This window comes from Grammomys surdaster, unplaced genomic scaffold, assembly GCF_004785775.1.
Source record: "Grammomys surdaster isolate TR1022 unplaced genomic scaffold, NIH_TR_1.0 322, whole genome shotgun sequence".
Lineage (NCBI taxonomy): Eukaryota > Metazoa > Chordata > Mammalia > Rodentia > Muridae > Grammomys > Grammomys surdaster.
The window spans coordinates 646,603-658,359 of record NW_021604741.1 but is presented as its reverse complement, the minus strand read 5'-3'; the positions used below and the strand labels follow the sequence as shown (position 1 = coordinate 658,359).

The 11,757-nt window shown below is 43.7% G+C and overlaps 1 protein-coding gene across 1 annotated transcript in view; it reads right to left on the bottom strand.

Moving 5' to 3' along the window:
* LOC114629912 (tetratricopeptide repeat protein 41) overlaps window positions 1-11,757 on the bottom strand; it is a 63,312-nt gene that overhangs the window by 49,950 nt on the left and 1,605 nt on the right. Inside the window, exon 2 of the mRNA XM_028778039.1 lies at window positions 5,774-6,747. Coding sequence (XP_028633872.1) covers window positions 5,774-6,569 — 796 coding nt within the window. The 5' untranslated portion in view covers window positions 6,570-6,747. The remainder of the gene's footprint in view (window positions 1-5,773; window positions 6,748-11,757) is intronic.

Genomic DNA, 11,757 nt, shown 5'->3' with positions numbered 1-11,757 from the left:
GTAGATGTAGATATAGATTAGATATAGATGTAGATGTAGATGTAGATGTAGATATAGATACATATAGATATAGATATAGATATAGATAGATGTAGATGTAGATGTAGATGTAGATAGATATAGATATAGATATAGATATAGATATAGATATAGATATAGATATAGATATAGATAGATAGAGATAGAGATAGAGATAGATAGATATAAATATAGATGTAGATAGATATAGATGTAGATATAGATATAGATGTAGATAGATATAGATAGAGATAGAGATAGAGATAGAGATAGAGATAGATATAGATAGATAGAGATATATAAAACCTGCTGTCTATTCAAACTGCTAGCTAGTACCAAGATAGCACCATTTTGTGGTGTGTGTGTAGTACATGTGTGTCCTTCATGGCAGAGGTTGGGGAGTGGGTCATATTTTAGGGTAAAATGTTTCAATATGGACAATAGCCATAGGCAGAGACGCAGCTCTATCACTGGAGGGGGGTCCTTTAAATTCTGCTAAGACACGGAGGGCCAGGACTAGGTGATCTTTAAGGTTCATTCCAGCTCCAATTTGCTTCAGTTCCAAACGAAATCTTTGATTAGGGTCAGGGTGATCTGGCCTCCAAAAACATGGTCCTGTCTTAAGAGAGACATATACTCTCCAAGTTTAGTCTGGTGGCAGGGCTGGGAGGTGGGAGTGAAGGGTAGTATTATGAAAGAGAACACAGGTTGGTCTGCTAGATTCCCAGAAGACACCCCTATACCCCCACAACTGACTGGGCTTCTCTGTGGGTTGAGATTTGAGCTGGAACAAACCTAGTCTGGCCAACATCAGCTTCTGAGAGTCTCAGTAGAATTTAGGAGGACCTCATAGTCCAACTAGTCGCTTGGATTGATCTTGGGCCTCACTCAGGTTTCTGTATGAAATAACTCAAGTATTTTTAATTGATTTATAAAGTCGGCTTAAGAAAATGGATTATTGCCAGGCACTGGTGGCACACGCCTTTAATCCCAGCACTTGGGAGGCAGAGGCAGGCGGATTTCTGAGTTCGAGGCCAGCCTCATCTACAGAGTGAGTTCCAGAACGACCAGGGCTCAGAGAGACCCTGTCTCAAACACCCCCCCCCAAAAAAAAAAAAAAAAGAAAATGAATTGTTACAGAGTTTTCATCCATGTGTCATGATACTTCCAAGAGCCAAGAGTCTAAAACTGAAATTGTGGTTGACTCCTAGGATCTATATGCTAGCATGCTAGCATTCCTTCTAGGCTCCACCCAACAGTTACCTAGCAACAGCCAGGTAGGTCTGGCTTGCTATAAAAGGGACTATTTGCCCTCTCTTCACTCTCTCTGTCCCTTTTCTTTCTCTGCCCCTTTCCCCTCTCTCTCTCTCTCTCTCTCTCTCTCTCTCTCTCTCTCTCTCTCTCTCTCTCTGTATGTGTATGTGTGTGTGTGTCTCCTCTGACTCCTCTCTCTGCCGCTACTCCCTTCTCAATCCCCCTTCCCTTGCCCCCAAATCAACTTCATTCTGTACTAGATCCATATGTCTGGTACCTCAGGAGGGAGGGATGCCTCAGCATGGGCCCACTAAGGCACCCCTCCCACTGCACCATACCAAGCTCTATAAAACATATCATTAGCATTACAAAACACATCCCTATATGTACCTGGATACCCATGAACACACCACACACACACACACACAGATACATGCACACACTCACCCACATGTACACTGATAACTCTACATTGCTTTTCAGAAACTACCAAACAGTCTACTACTGTCCTAGCTGTAGACTGTGACACCCCACATGAGTTATTAAAGGGTACCGAAGGTCACGAGGAAAGGACTTAACACCTGTTTCTAAGGCTCGTTTTTAATGATTTACCTACCATGTATCTTCTTACTGATTTAGGGCAAATATATCTATTTAAGAATAAAACCTAGAGGCTGGAGAGATGGCTCAGCAGTTAACAGCGCATATTGCTTTTGCCAAGGACCTGAGTTCAGTTTCCAGCACCCCTGTCAAGGAGCTTATAGTTAACTTCAGCTCCAGGGCATCTGGCATCTTTTGTCTCTGAGGGCACCTGCACTGATGTACACACACCCCATACAGGCACACTCACATACACAAGTGATTGAAAACTAAAAGTAAAGTCAGGTGGGCAGGCAGATTTCTGCATTTGATGCCAGCCTAGTCACACAATGAGTTCCAGGACAGCCAGGGATACACAGAGAAACCTTGTCTTGAAAAACAAACCAAAGAAACAACAACAAAACTAAAAGCAAAAAGAAAAAGAAGTCCAAACTAGCTAACTTTTCAATAATATTCAAAATCAGACCAGGAGGCAGTACATATGCCTTTAATCCCAGCACTCAGGAGGCAGAAGCAGACAGGTCTTTATGAATTTGAGGTCACCCTGATCTACAGAGTGAGTTCCAGTACAGCCAGAGCTACATAAAGAAACCCTGCCTCAAACAACAATAACAACAACAGACTAATATAGGCCCACCAGGATGGCTCTATAAGTAAAGACATTTGCTGAGCAAGCCCAGAAACCTGAGAGTTATTCCTGGCAGAAGAAAAAAACTGATTCCACAGCACTGACCTCTGGCCTCTGCATGCCTGCTGCAGCACAAGTGTCCCCTACACACACACACACACACACACACACACACACACAAATGCATATTACACAAACGTACACCCAAAACCACTTTAAAGACTAACATAAATATAATGATGCCATAAGGTGGCCTTAATCCATATCTACAGAAAAGTTTGATTCTTCCTTACTCTGGTAATTATTAATTCAGACGGGCTTCACACTGAGATCAGGAAAAGGATATTAATACTGGCCATATTTCACATGCGAGTCAAATATATACATTCTTCCAGCGCCCATTTGTTGGTATTCATTCTTAACGTCTGCATATGGCTGCCATGTGCTGGACCCTGTGTTTACTTGCTTCCCTGTTTAATCTGTTTTATGTAAGAAACCAGGGCATATCAGTAGTAACTTTCTGAATTCAATAGCTTGGAACTGAACGAATGCTAGGTTCTAGCACAGGTCTGAACTGCGTCCAAAGCCCTGTCCCAACAGTACTTATGTGGTCTGTATTCCTTGGCTGCCTCACATCCCCTGGCTTTATCTTGGTTTCAGGAGCAGCACTAGATTAGCATCTGGGATTCCCTCAGTCTCAGTCCGCATTCCTCAGCTCCTGACTGCTCAAAAGACTGCTACAGGATTAGCTCATCAGAACATCACTTTTTGGCACCAGTGACCAAGTCAAATACAAACACATGGCCCAGCTCAGGCCTTCATAGACGCAACGACACAATGCTAAGACTTAGAGTCAAGTCTTCTGACCTCAAACCTAGAGCTGCTATCATCATGTTTCTTTCCACGATGGGGAATTCAAGTTGTTGAGCCCACATCAGGACAGCAGATCCCAGCGCAGAAACAGTGAGCCCAAGCCTAGGAATGTCATTTGAGCTCCAGGATGAAGCCTGCATGGACCAGAGCTAAGCCGCCTTGGCTCTGCAGTTCTATAAGCAAGGTTTAGTTCAGTAGACTGCAATGGGGCCCCAGTTCTGCAATCCTCCCGTTTATGGATGTCACCTACAACAACAAGACTGATAGAACTGATGATAATAATATTCTTTTCCGGGGTCCCTAAGAGTTTGGCTTGCAAACAGTTTCATGTGACCAGCACAATGCTACCCCTCAGCACTGAATACAAACGACTTTATGTGAGTCAATAATCTTGGATTCACCACCCAGCCATCTGCTCCTTACCACATCCCAAGGTCTATTGACTACCTGGTCGCAGAAAGGACCTGAGAATATACATGTACATGCCCACATTAACTAGTCCTTACATTAGAAACTGTAACCTGCTGGGCGGTGGTGGTGCACGCCTTTAATCCCAGCACTTGGGAGGCAAAGGCAGGCGGATTTCTGAGTCCGAGGCTAGCCTGTTCTACAGAGTGAGTTCCAGGACAGCCAGGGCTACACAGAGAAACCCTGTCTTGAAAAACCAAACCAAAGAAAAAAAAGAAAGAAAGAAACTGTAACCTTTGTATGTCGTCTCTCAAGCAGGGGACACAACATAGTCACCTTCCTACCCCTAAGCATACCCCATGCATGTCAACATCCGCTTTTCATATTCCTTTGGGGGCATCACAGGTCCATCCTGAAGCCTGTCTGGGTGAAGAACCTCTGCCATGCTCTGTGGTGCCATGCTCTGTGGTTGGCTTTTCAGTCTACCACACGCATGGCCATAGACACTATTTTCAAAAAGATCGAACAATCGTTTGTTTGGAGGCAATATGATATAGGAACAGTGCCTCTCGCTCTAACTTGCATGTAAACCATCTCCTAGTCAGCTCACATTAAATTGCAAATTGTAATTCGGCAGAGCTGGAATGGGGCCTCAGAGTCTGCTTTTCTCACACATACTCAGGCTTGTTAGTCTCAGATTCCGTCAAGCAGTAAAGGATTCCACAAGTATAGACTTGAGAAGCAGAGGGACCAAGTTCGAAATTGAGATTGGTCCTTTAGTAGTCAGACACTTATCCACAGGAGAGCAGCTTTTGCTTGCTAATCTGCAAGACCAGAAGTTTACCCTTCAAGGGCTAAGCCTTAAAGATAAAATGTGCCACGATACACATCTCACCAGACAATAAAGGTTCCTTCTTTTCCTAACTATGGCACCAATGGCATTTAGAGCTATATAGCCCTTCACTGTGAGGTCTGTCCCATGCAGTCTATCCCCAGCCTCGGCCCACCAGACAGTGATGCTTTCTTTCCTGTTGATAATCAAAATTCTCTGTAGGTGAGACCAGAGGGAAGGGGACAAAGTCAACCTGATTCAAAGCATCCCTCTAGACCTACATGTGAATGCCTGATACTATAGATTCTCTCTGAGCTCCCTAACTTCCTAATAGTCTCCAGGCCTAGTATTAGCTCTTCTTTTCAGTCCCAAAAGTCCTCTTGCACAGCGGACCCAGGTTCAGCTCCTGGCACCCACACAGTGGCTCACAACTGCCAATAACTCCAGTTCTAGGGAATACAACATTCTTTTCTGACCTCAGGCTCCTGTGGGAACATGGTGCACATTCACCCACATACATGTACTTAGACACACATACATATAAATATATATTTTGTTTTTGTTTTTTGAGACATGGTTTCTCTGTGTAACAGAGCTGCGGCTATCCTGGAACTCACTCTGTAGACCAAGCTGACTTCAAATCTATAGAGGTCATTCTGCTTCTAGAATGCTGGGATTAAAGGCATTCACCACCACATCTGACTAAATAAATATATTTTTAAAGAGAGAAGCATATGCTACAGGACTATGGCATTAATTTAAAATGTTCAGTGAGTATATGCAATTATTTAAAAGTTCCTTTCCTGAGCCAGTGAGACAGCTCAGCAGGCAAAAGCACTTGATACACAAGCCTGGCAGCCTGAGTTCTATCCCTGGTATCCACAAAAAGCCAGATGTGGTGGTCTGAATCTGTAATCCCAGCACAGTAGGATATGGTAAGATGGGACATGAAAACAGGAGAACTGACAGAAAAGTGTGGGTCAGAGAGACAGAAGTGTGCAAAACCATCTCCCAAAACCCTCTGTCCTCCAAAGGCACCATGGTGCATGCACACAAGCCCATGTGCATGCGCACACACAAAGATTCCTTCCCCGGGAGACACAGAAGACATCCCCACCCCCATGCTGATGATAGACCTAGCCCCCTGTATATTTACTCACCTATATTTTCCATGATCATTGTGAATGGATAGAGCTTTTCTACAACAGCCGACCAGTCCTTGAAAACCATATCGCCCAGTTCCTCCAGGTCTCTGTAGAATCTGACGGGAAGCCCTTTCCCAATGATCTTAGCCTTGAGCTTCCCAACTTTCATTTTCCCCTGTTTGTTCACCGGATACGCTGAGGACATCTTCTCCTCTTCCTCCTCTTCTTCATCCCCGAAAGTCCGCAGCAGTGAGTTTGTCGTCCGGAAGTAGAAAAATTGAAATTGAGATTTCTTCCGAAATGCTGCTTGGATGATCTCGAACTCTGTCAGGCTGCAGTTGGGAGTCTTCAGGACCCAGGGATAACCATTTTTGGCAGCAACATATAGATTCTGTTCTCCCTTGGATAAACTTTCAAAGTCCTTTACTTTGGATAACAGGAAGGGTGTGTAGTCAGGGAGGAAATCTCCATAGGTCTGCCCCAGAAGGCAGATGAAAAACGGGAAGCATCTGTTGATGTAGTCCAGGCAGAGTTTCAGATGCTGAGAGTGTAGACAGGAGTACTGTCGGAACTGGTTGTTGGTGAAGGATTTATGGGCCTTCACGGACGACCATCTCAGGTCCACAGCTTTGAAGTAGGTGCCCCGGGGTCCACAGAAGTCATTAAGCTGAGGGAAGATGTTTTTGGCCAAAAAGTCTCTCTCTTCTTGAAAATCTAGAGTGGAACAGATGTAAGGTCGGATAGGTTTCTGGCGCTTTAAAATGGGTTGACTGTTGTATCTTTGACCAGTCTCGCTCGACTCCTCACTCATTTCACTCAGCTCCAGGATGATGTCGTACTTAGAAGAAAGGAATTTCCATCCTGGCCCGGTCACCAAGATCTACAGCTTGGATCTTCTCTTAACTGTGTTTGCTATAAGCAATCAGTCAGCTTCATCTAAATCACTTCTTTAAAGTGTCTCTGTGGAAGGGATGCAGTGGTTAAGCAGTCTAGTTTGAGTAAGGGTAAGAAAGGCAAAACAGAATTATTTTAGGATGCCAGGTAGTTTGTGTCTCCCCTGACTTCCCACAAACTTTGGCTGAAGAACTAACAACGCACAGATGAACAGGTAAAATGAATGGACCTCCCTTCTTCCCCAGAGTCCTGGACCCTTTGGCTGACCACTACCTCTGCCCCACAGAGATAGAAACACCAATGCAAAGTGATTAAGAAAAGGAAGGCAAGTCCACAAATGGACCCAGACGTACTTAGAAGTAACTCGAGCCAGGAAAGACTCATGACAAGTAGCCAAGGCAAGGGTGAGAATCGCTATAACCTGAGGTCAGCCCAGGAAGACAGGCCGAAGACCAAGACCAAGAACGGGGCTAGCAGCCAAAGTCTGCATCAAGGAGCCTGACGCAGTTCTTTGGTTTTACGTCACCTTTAGTTCTACAAGCATGTCACTCATCTACTGGAATTTACTCCCACTGAGCTAACGGAAAACATCCCAGTGATGACACAGCTATGCCTGCAAGAGCTAAAAGTACTTATGAAAACTACTTTTTTTCTGGTACAGCTTACTTCCATACAAAATATCACTTTTGTAAAATTATATTTATTCTTTTCATACATAGTAAAACCTTTGTCAGAAGTATAAAATGGCTCCTAAGCTCTCCTAACAGCATGCCTTTAAAAAAAAAAAAGTATTAAGCCTCTGCATTGAATTGCCTCAGTAATACCTCAGGGTGAACACCCATATCAAGGGGCAAAAGTCTGGACAGGATAAGCGGGGGATCCAGAGTGAGAGTGAAAAGTCAGGCTTCTCTCTCTCTCTCTCTCTCTCTCTCTCTCTCTCTGTGTGTGTGTGTGTGTGTGTGTGTGTGTGTGCGTGCGTGCTTGCTTGCGTACCACAGATGACATAGATATCAGAGGAAAACTTTTTGGAATCAGTTGTCTCCTTCCATCACGTGAGTTCTGGGAAATGAACTCAGGTCATCAGACTTGGTAGCAAGTGCTTTACCTACGGAGCCATCACGGGGGCCTGAATGTCAAGATTTATACACAGGTGAGCCTGACTCAAAATGTGTACATTATAATGTCTCCATATAGACAGAAGTGAGGCTCGAGATGTGACAGACCATCACCATTGAGGAACATCTGTCCTGTAAGGAGTTTTGTAGTAAATAAGCACTGTAGAAAGATTTTTTTCTTTTCCAATTTCACAATGTTTTCCTTAAAAATTCTAAAAAACCGACAGAATAAACACTATGGGTAGTTTATGAGTAGAAGTCTCCCCTGTAGGAGACTAGAAATTGATTATGAATCCTTGCAAAAACAAAACAAACCCTCTGCCATCTCTCATTTCCATGTGAACAGAGGTCATTTCTGTGTGTCAAGGAGTATGTGGAGAGGAGAGTATGGTGTGTGTGTGTGTGTGTGTGTGTGTGTGTGTGTGTGTGTGTATGCACATGTGCACATAGTTCTGTGTATGCAGAAGCCAGAGGTTTGTTTTCAACATGCTTCTCGGGTGTCATTCACCTTATTTTTGAGATAAGGTCTATCATAATTTAGAGTTTTCCCAGGAGGCTGGGTGGGCTGGCCAGCGAGCCCAGGGTCTTCCTGTCTCCACCTCCCCGTGGTGGGATTACAAGCACAAGGCACCAGCCTAACTTTGTAAGTGGGTTCCAGGGAGTGAACTCAGGTCCTTGTGCTTGCGTGACAAGCGCTTTACTAGCTGAGCTACCTTCCCAGCCCTCCTCTTCCTCTTCTTCCTCTTCCTCCTCTTCTTTAGCCTCTTGAAACAGAGTCTCACTCTGTTATCCTGGCTGGTCTGGAACTTGAAATCTGGTCTCCTAAGTGCTGAAGTTTAGGTACACACCCCCATGTCCGGTCAGATATTACTTCTAACTTACTGTCATATCTCTAGATACTTGGTATGCAGATGAATTCAAAATAAGTCCTAGGGAAATACTTATTGAAATGCTCTTGCCAAGGGACGCAAGTTCAGTTTCAAACACCTCCATGGACACTCATAACCTTCCGTAATTCTAGTTCCTGCGAATGTGATGTCCTTTGCCAGCTTCTGAGGGCACACATGTGGCACACATAAACTCATGCAAGCTCACACACCTATCCATAAAAATAAATTAACAAAAAGAAATATGTTCAAGAACCAAAAATCTGTGATTCAGTGATTCTACTCTCTGAGAATCACTTTCAACCAACACAGCAGAGAGGTAAAGCACTACATGTGTAAAGATGCCTTGTCATTACTACAGAAAACCTAAAAGAAAGCAAGTGCTATGCCAGGCATGGTGACACACAACTTTAGTCCCAGCACTCAGGAGGCAGAGGCAGGCAAATCTCTGTGAGTTCGAGGCCAGCATGGTCTATGACATGAGTTCCAGGAGAGCCAAGACTTCACAGAGAAACCCTGTCTCAAAAAAATAAATTAATTAATAAATTAAATAAACAAACAAAAGAGAGCAGATAAAATAAAAAGAGTATGGGTGGAACACCCATGGATGGTACACACCTCTGGCCGCAGTATTCAGGAAGTAGAAGCAGGAAGGTGAAGGCCAGTGAACCTAAAACACACCGAAGTGTGCCTTCATTTCAGACCAGGGGACACTAGGTGAAACTACATATGGGTGCTCCCTTAAGCTGCAGCTTAGCACACAGCGACACACAGTTCAGAGGTGCAGACTGATCCAAGTTCATTTCTTTTCGTTTCTTCCATACAGTGTATAGTTTTCTTCATACTAGAATTATATCTCTGTTAATTTTCTCTAACACAAACGAAATTTTTGTTTCAATTTTTATGTTTTTACAAGATGAGAGCAAGACTTAATTTCTATCGGTTCATCTTAAAATCAATAGTTTACCAGATTCTCATATTTGCTTGAGATATTAAATAAACTAGGGTACCAGGTATCTGGGATACATAAATGATAATTACAAAAAAATTACAAAATAAGGAACATCAATCAATTTTTTTTAATGGTTTTTTTTTTTGGAGGTTTTTTTTTTGGTTTTTGGTTGGTTTCTTTTTGAGACAGGGTTTCTCTGTGTAGCCTTGCTGTCTTGGAACTCACTCTGTAGACCAGGCTGTCTTCCAACTCACACATCAGCCTGCCTCTGCTTCCCAAGTGCTGGGATTAAAGGCATGCATCACCAGGTCCAGCAATTTTGCTAAAATGTATCCCAGTTGTTTCTTTGTCTTATTGCTGGGCCGTCCTAATAAGCGAGTCCCATTACTAACAACAGTAGACAGTGCTAGCTGCCTCCTGACTCTTTCTGAAATGGTTTTTAGTATTCTGTTTCAGAATGTCAGCTGCTGTTGGGTTACTTGAGGTTTAATATGCACATTAAAATACTTTTTAAAGACATGACAGGAGGAAATCTGTTGAGACAGGGTTCGGTAGTAACAGGAACTACGTAGCTCAAAATGCATCACACACACACATGAAACTGTCTAAGAAAAACACCGTCCCTTCAAGTGTGCAGCTTGATGAGTTTGAAGCACCCACCAGTATCAAGGTCAAGAATGTCCCCATCTAGGTTCCACGGTTCTCTTGTGTGGCGTCTACTGTGTCGTTACTCGGGTTACATGCTGAACTTGCACTTACATCCGGGTGTGCAAGCACACCCCTGTCATTCCAACACTCAGGAGCAGCCACAGCTGGAGCCTAATCTGCGCTACACAGTAGTTTTTAGACCAGACCAGGCTAGCTAGCAAGATCTTGCCTTAATAATAATAATAATAATAATAATAATATACATTTACTTATGGTACACCTCCGCTATTAATACCTGCTCATGGTCTGTAGGTACAAGAGGCCATATCTTCATTGCTCACCAGTAAAATTCCAGCCCCTAGCATAATACATAACACATAGTAGACCCTGTATTTCTTGTATTAATAGGGGAGAGATGGATGGAGGGAGGGAGGGAAAGAGGGAAGGAGAGAACAAATCAATCAACCCTGCGTTTCACTTTGGTATCCACTCCACGCCTCAGTTCTTTAATGCTTCCAAATGCCAAGGGTTTTCCTGCCTTGGTCTTCCCATAGCTGGATTAAACCTGCCTCTGAAGGGAGCTCTTCCTACCCCTAACTGCATCTCCTCTGTCTAAAAAACATACTACTTTTGTCATACTCCTTTGCTCAAGAAATATGACAAAAACCACAAGCAAGGTAGCCATTGCAGTAATGGCCATAAGCATACAGCATTAAAGAGGAAATGAGTTGGGAGTGATAGCACATTCCTGTAATCCCAGCACTTGGGAGGCAAAGGCAAGGAGAGGCCAGCTTGGTCTACAAACCAAGGTCCAGGATACCCAGGGATACATACAAACACCATGTCTAAAAGAATAAAAATTTAAACAATTTAAAAAAAAAAGCATCCTTGGAGAGATGGCTCAGTGGATAAGAACACTTGCTCTTGCAGACAATCAGGGGTCAGTTCCCAGCACCCACAGTGTGGCTCACTAGAAAGCCAGAGCGTCAGATTCAAAGGTGGGGAGCCTAATAACCCTATGGAGTATTAGTGCTGGGGAAAGACAGAGCAGACTGGACACTAGAGATCAGTGACAGGTCAAAGTCTGAAGAAGGGAACATGGGAAAACACTAGGAATCCAAGAAACTGGTGTGTGTGTGTGTGTGTGTGTGTGTGTGTGTGTGTGTGTTCCTCTATCCGCTTAGTGAACCTGGAGTTTGTCATCTTGGCTATGCTATCTGGCCAGAGAACCCTATCTGTCTCAACTAAAACCACCCCACCCCCAGCATTGGTTAGACCAGCATCTGATGTTATGTGAGTGCTGAAAACCCTAATTCAGGTCAGAGTTCGAATGGGGCAATCATTTTATCCACTAAGCCATCTCTTCTCAGCCAACAGCCATGTACTTTCCAGGGAGGCTAGCCAGCAAGTCTGATAAGGACTGACCACCTTCTGCCAATCTGGTCCGTTCGTTCTCTCTTTCTTTCTTTCTTTCTTTCTTTCTTTCTTTCTTTCTTTCTTTCT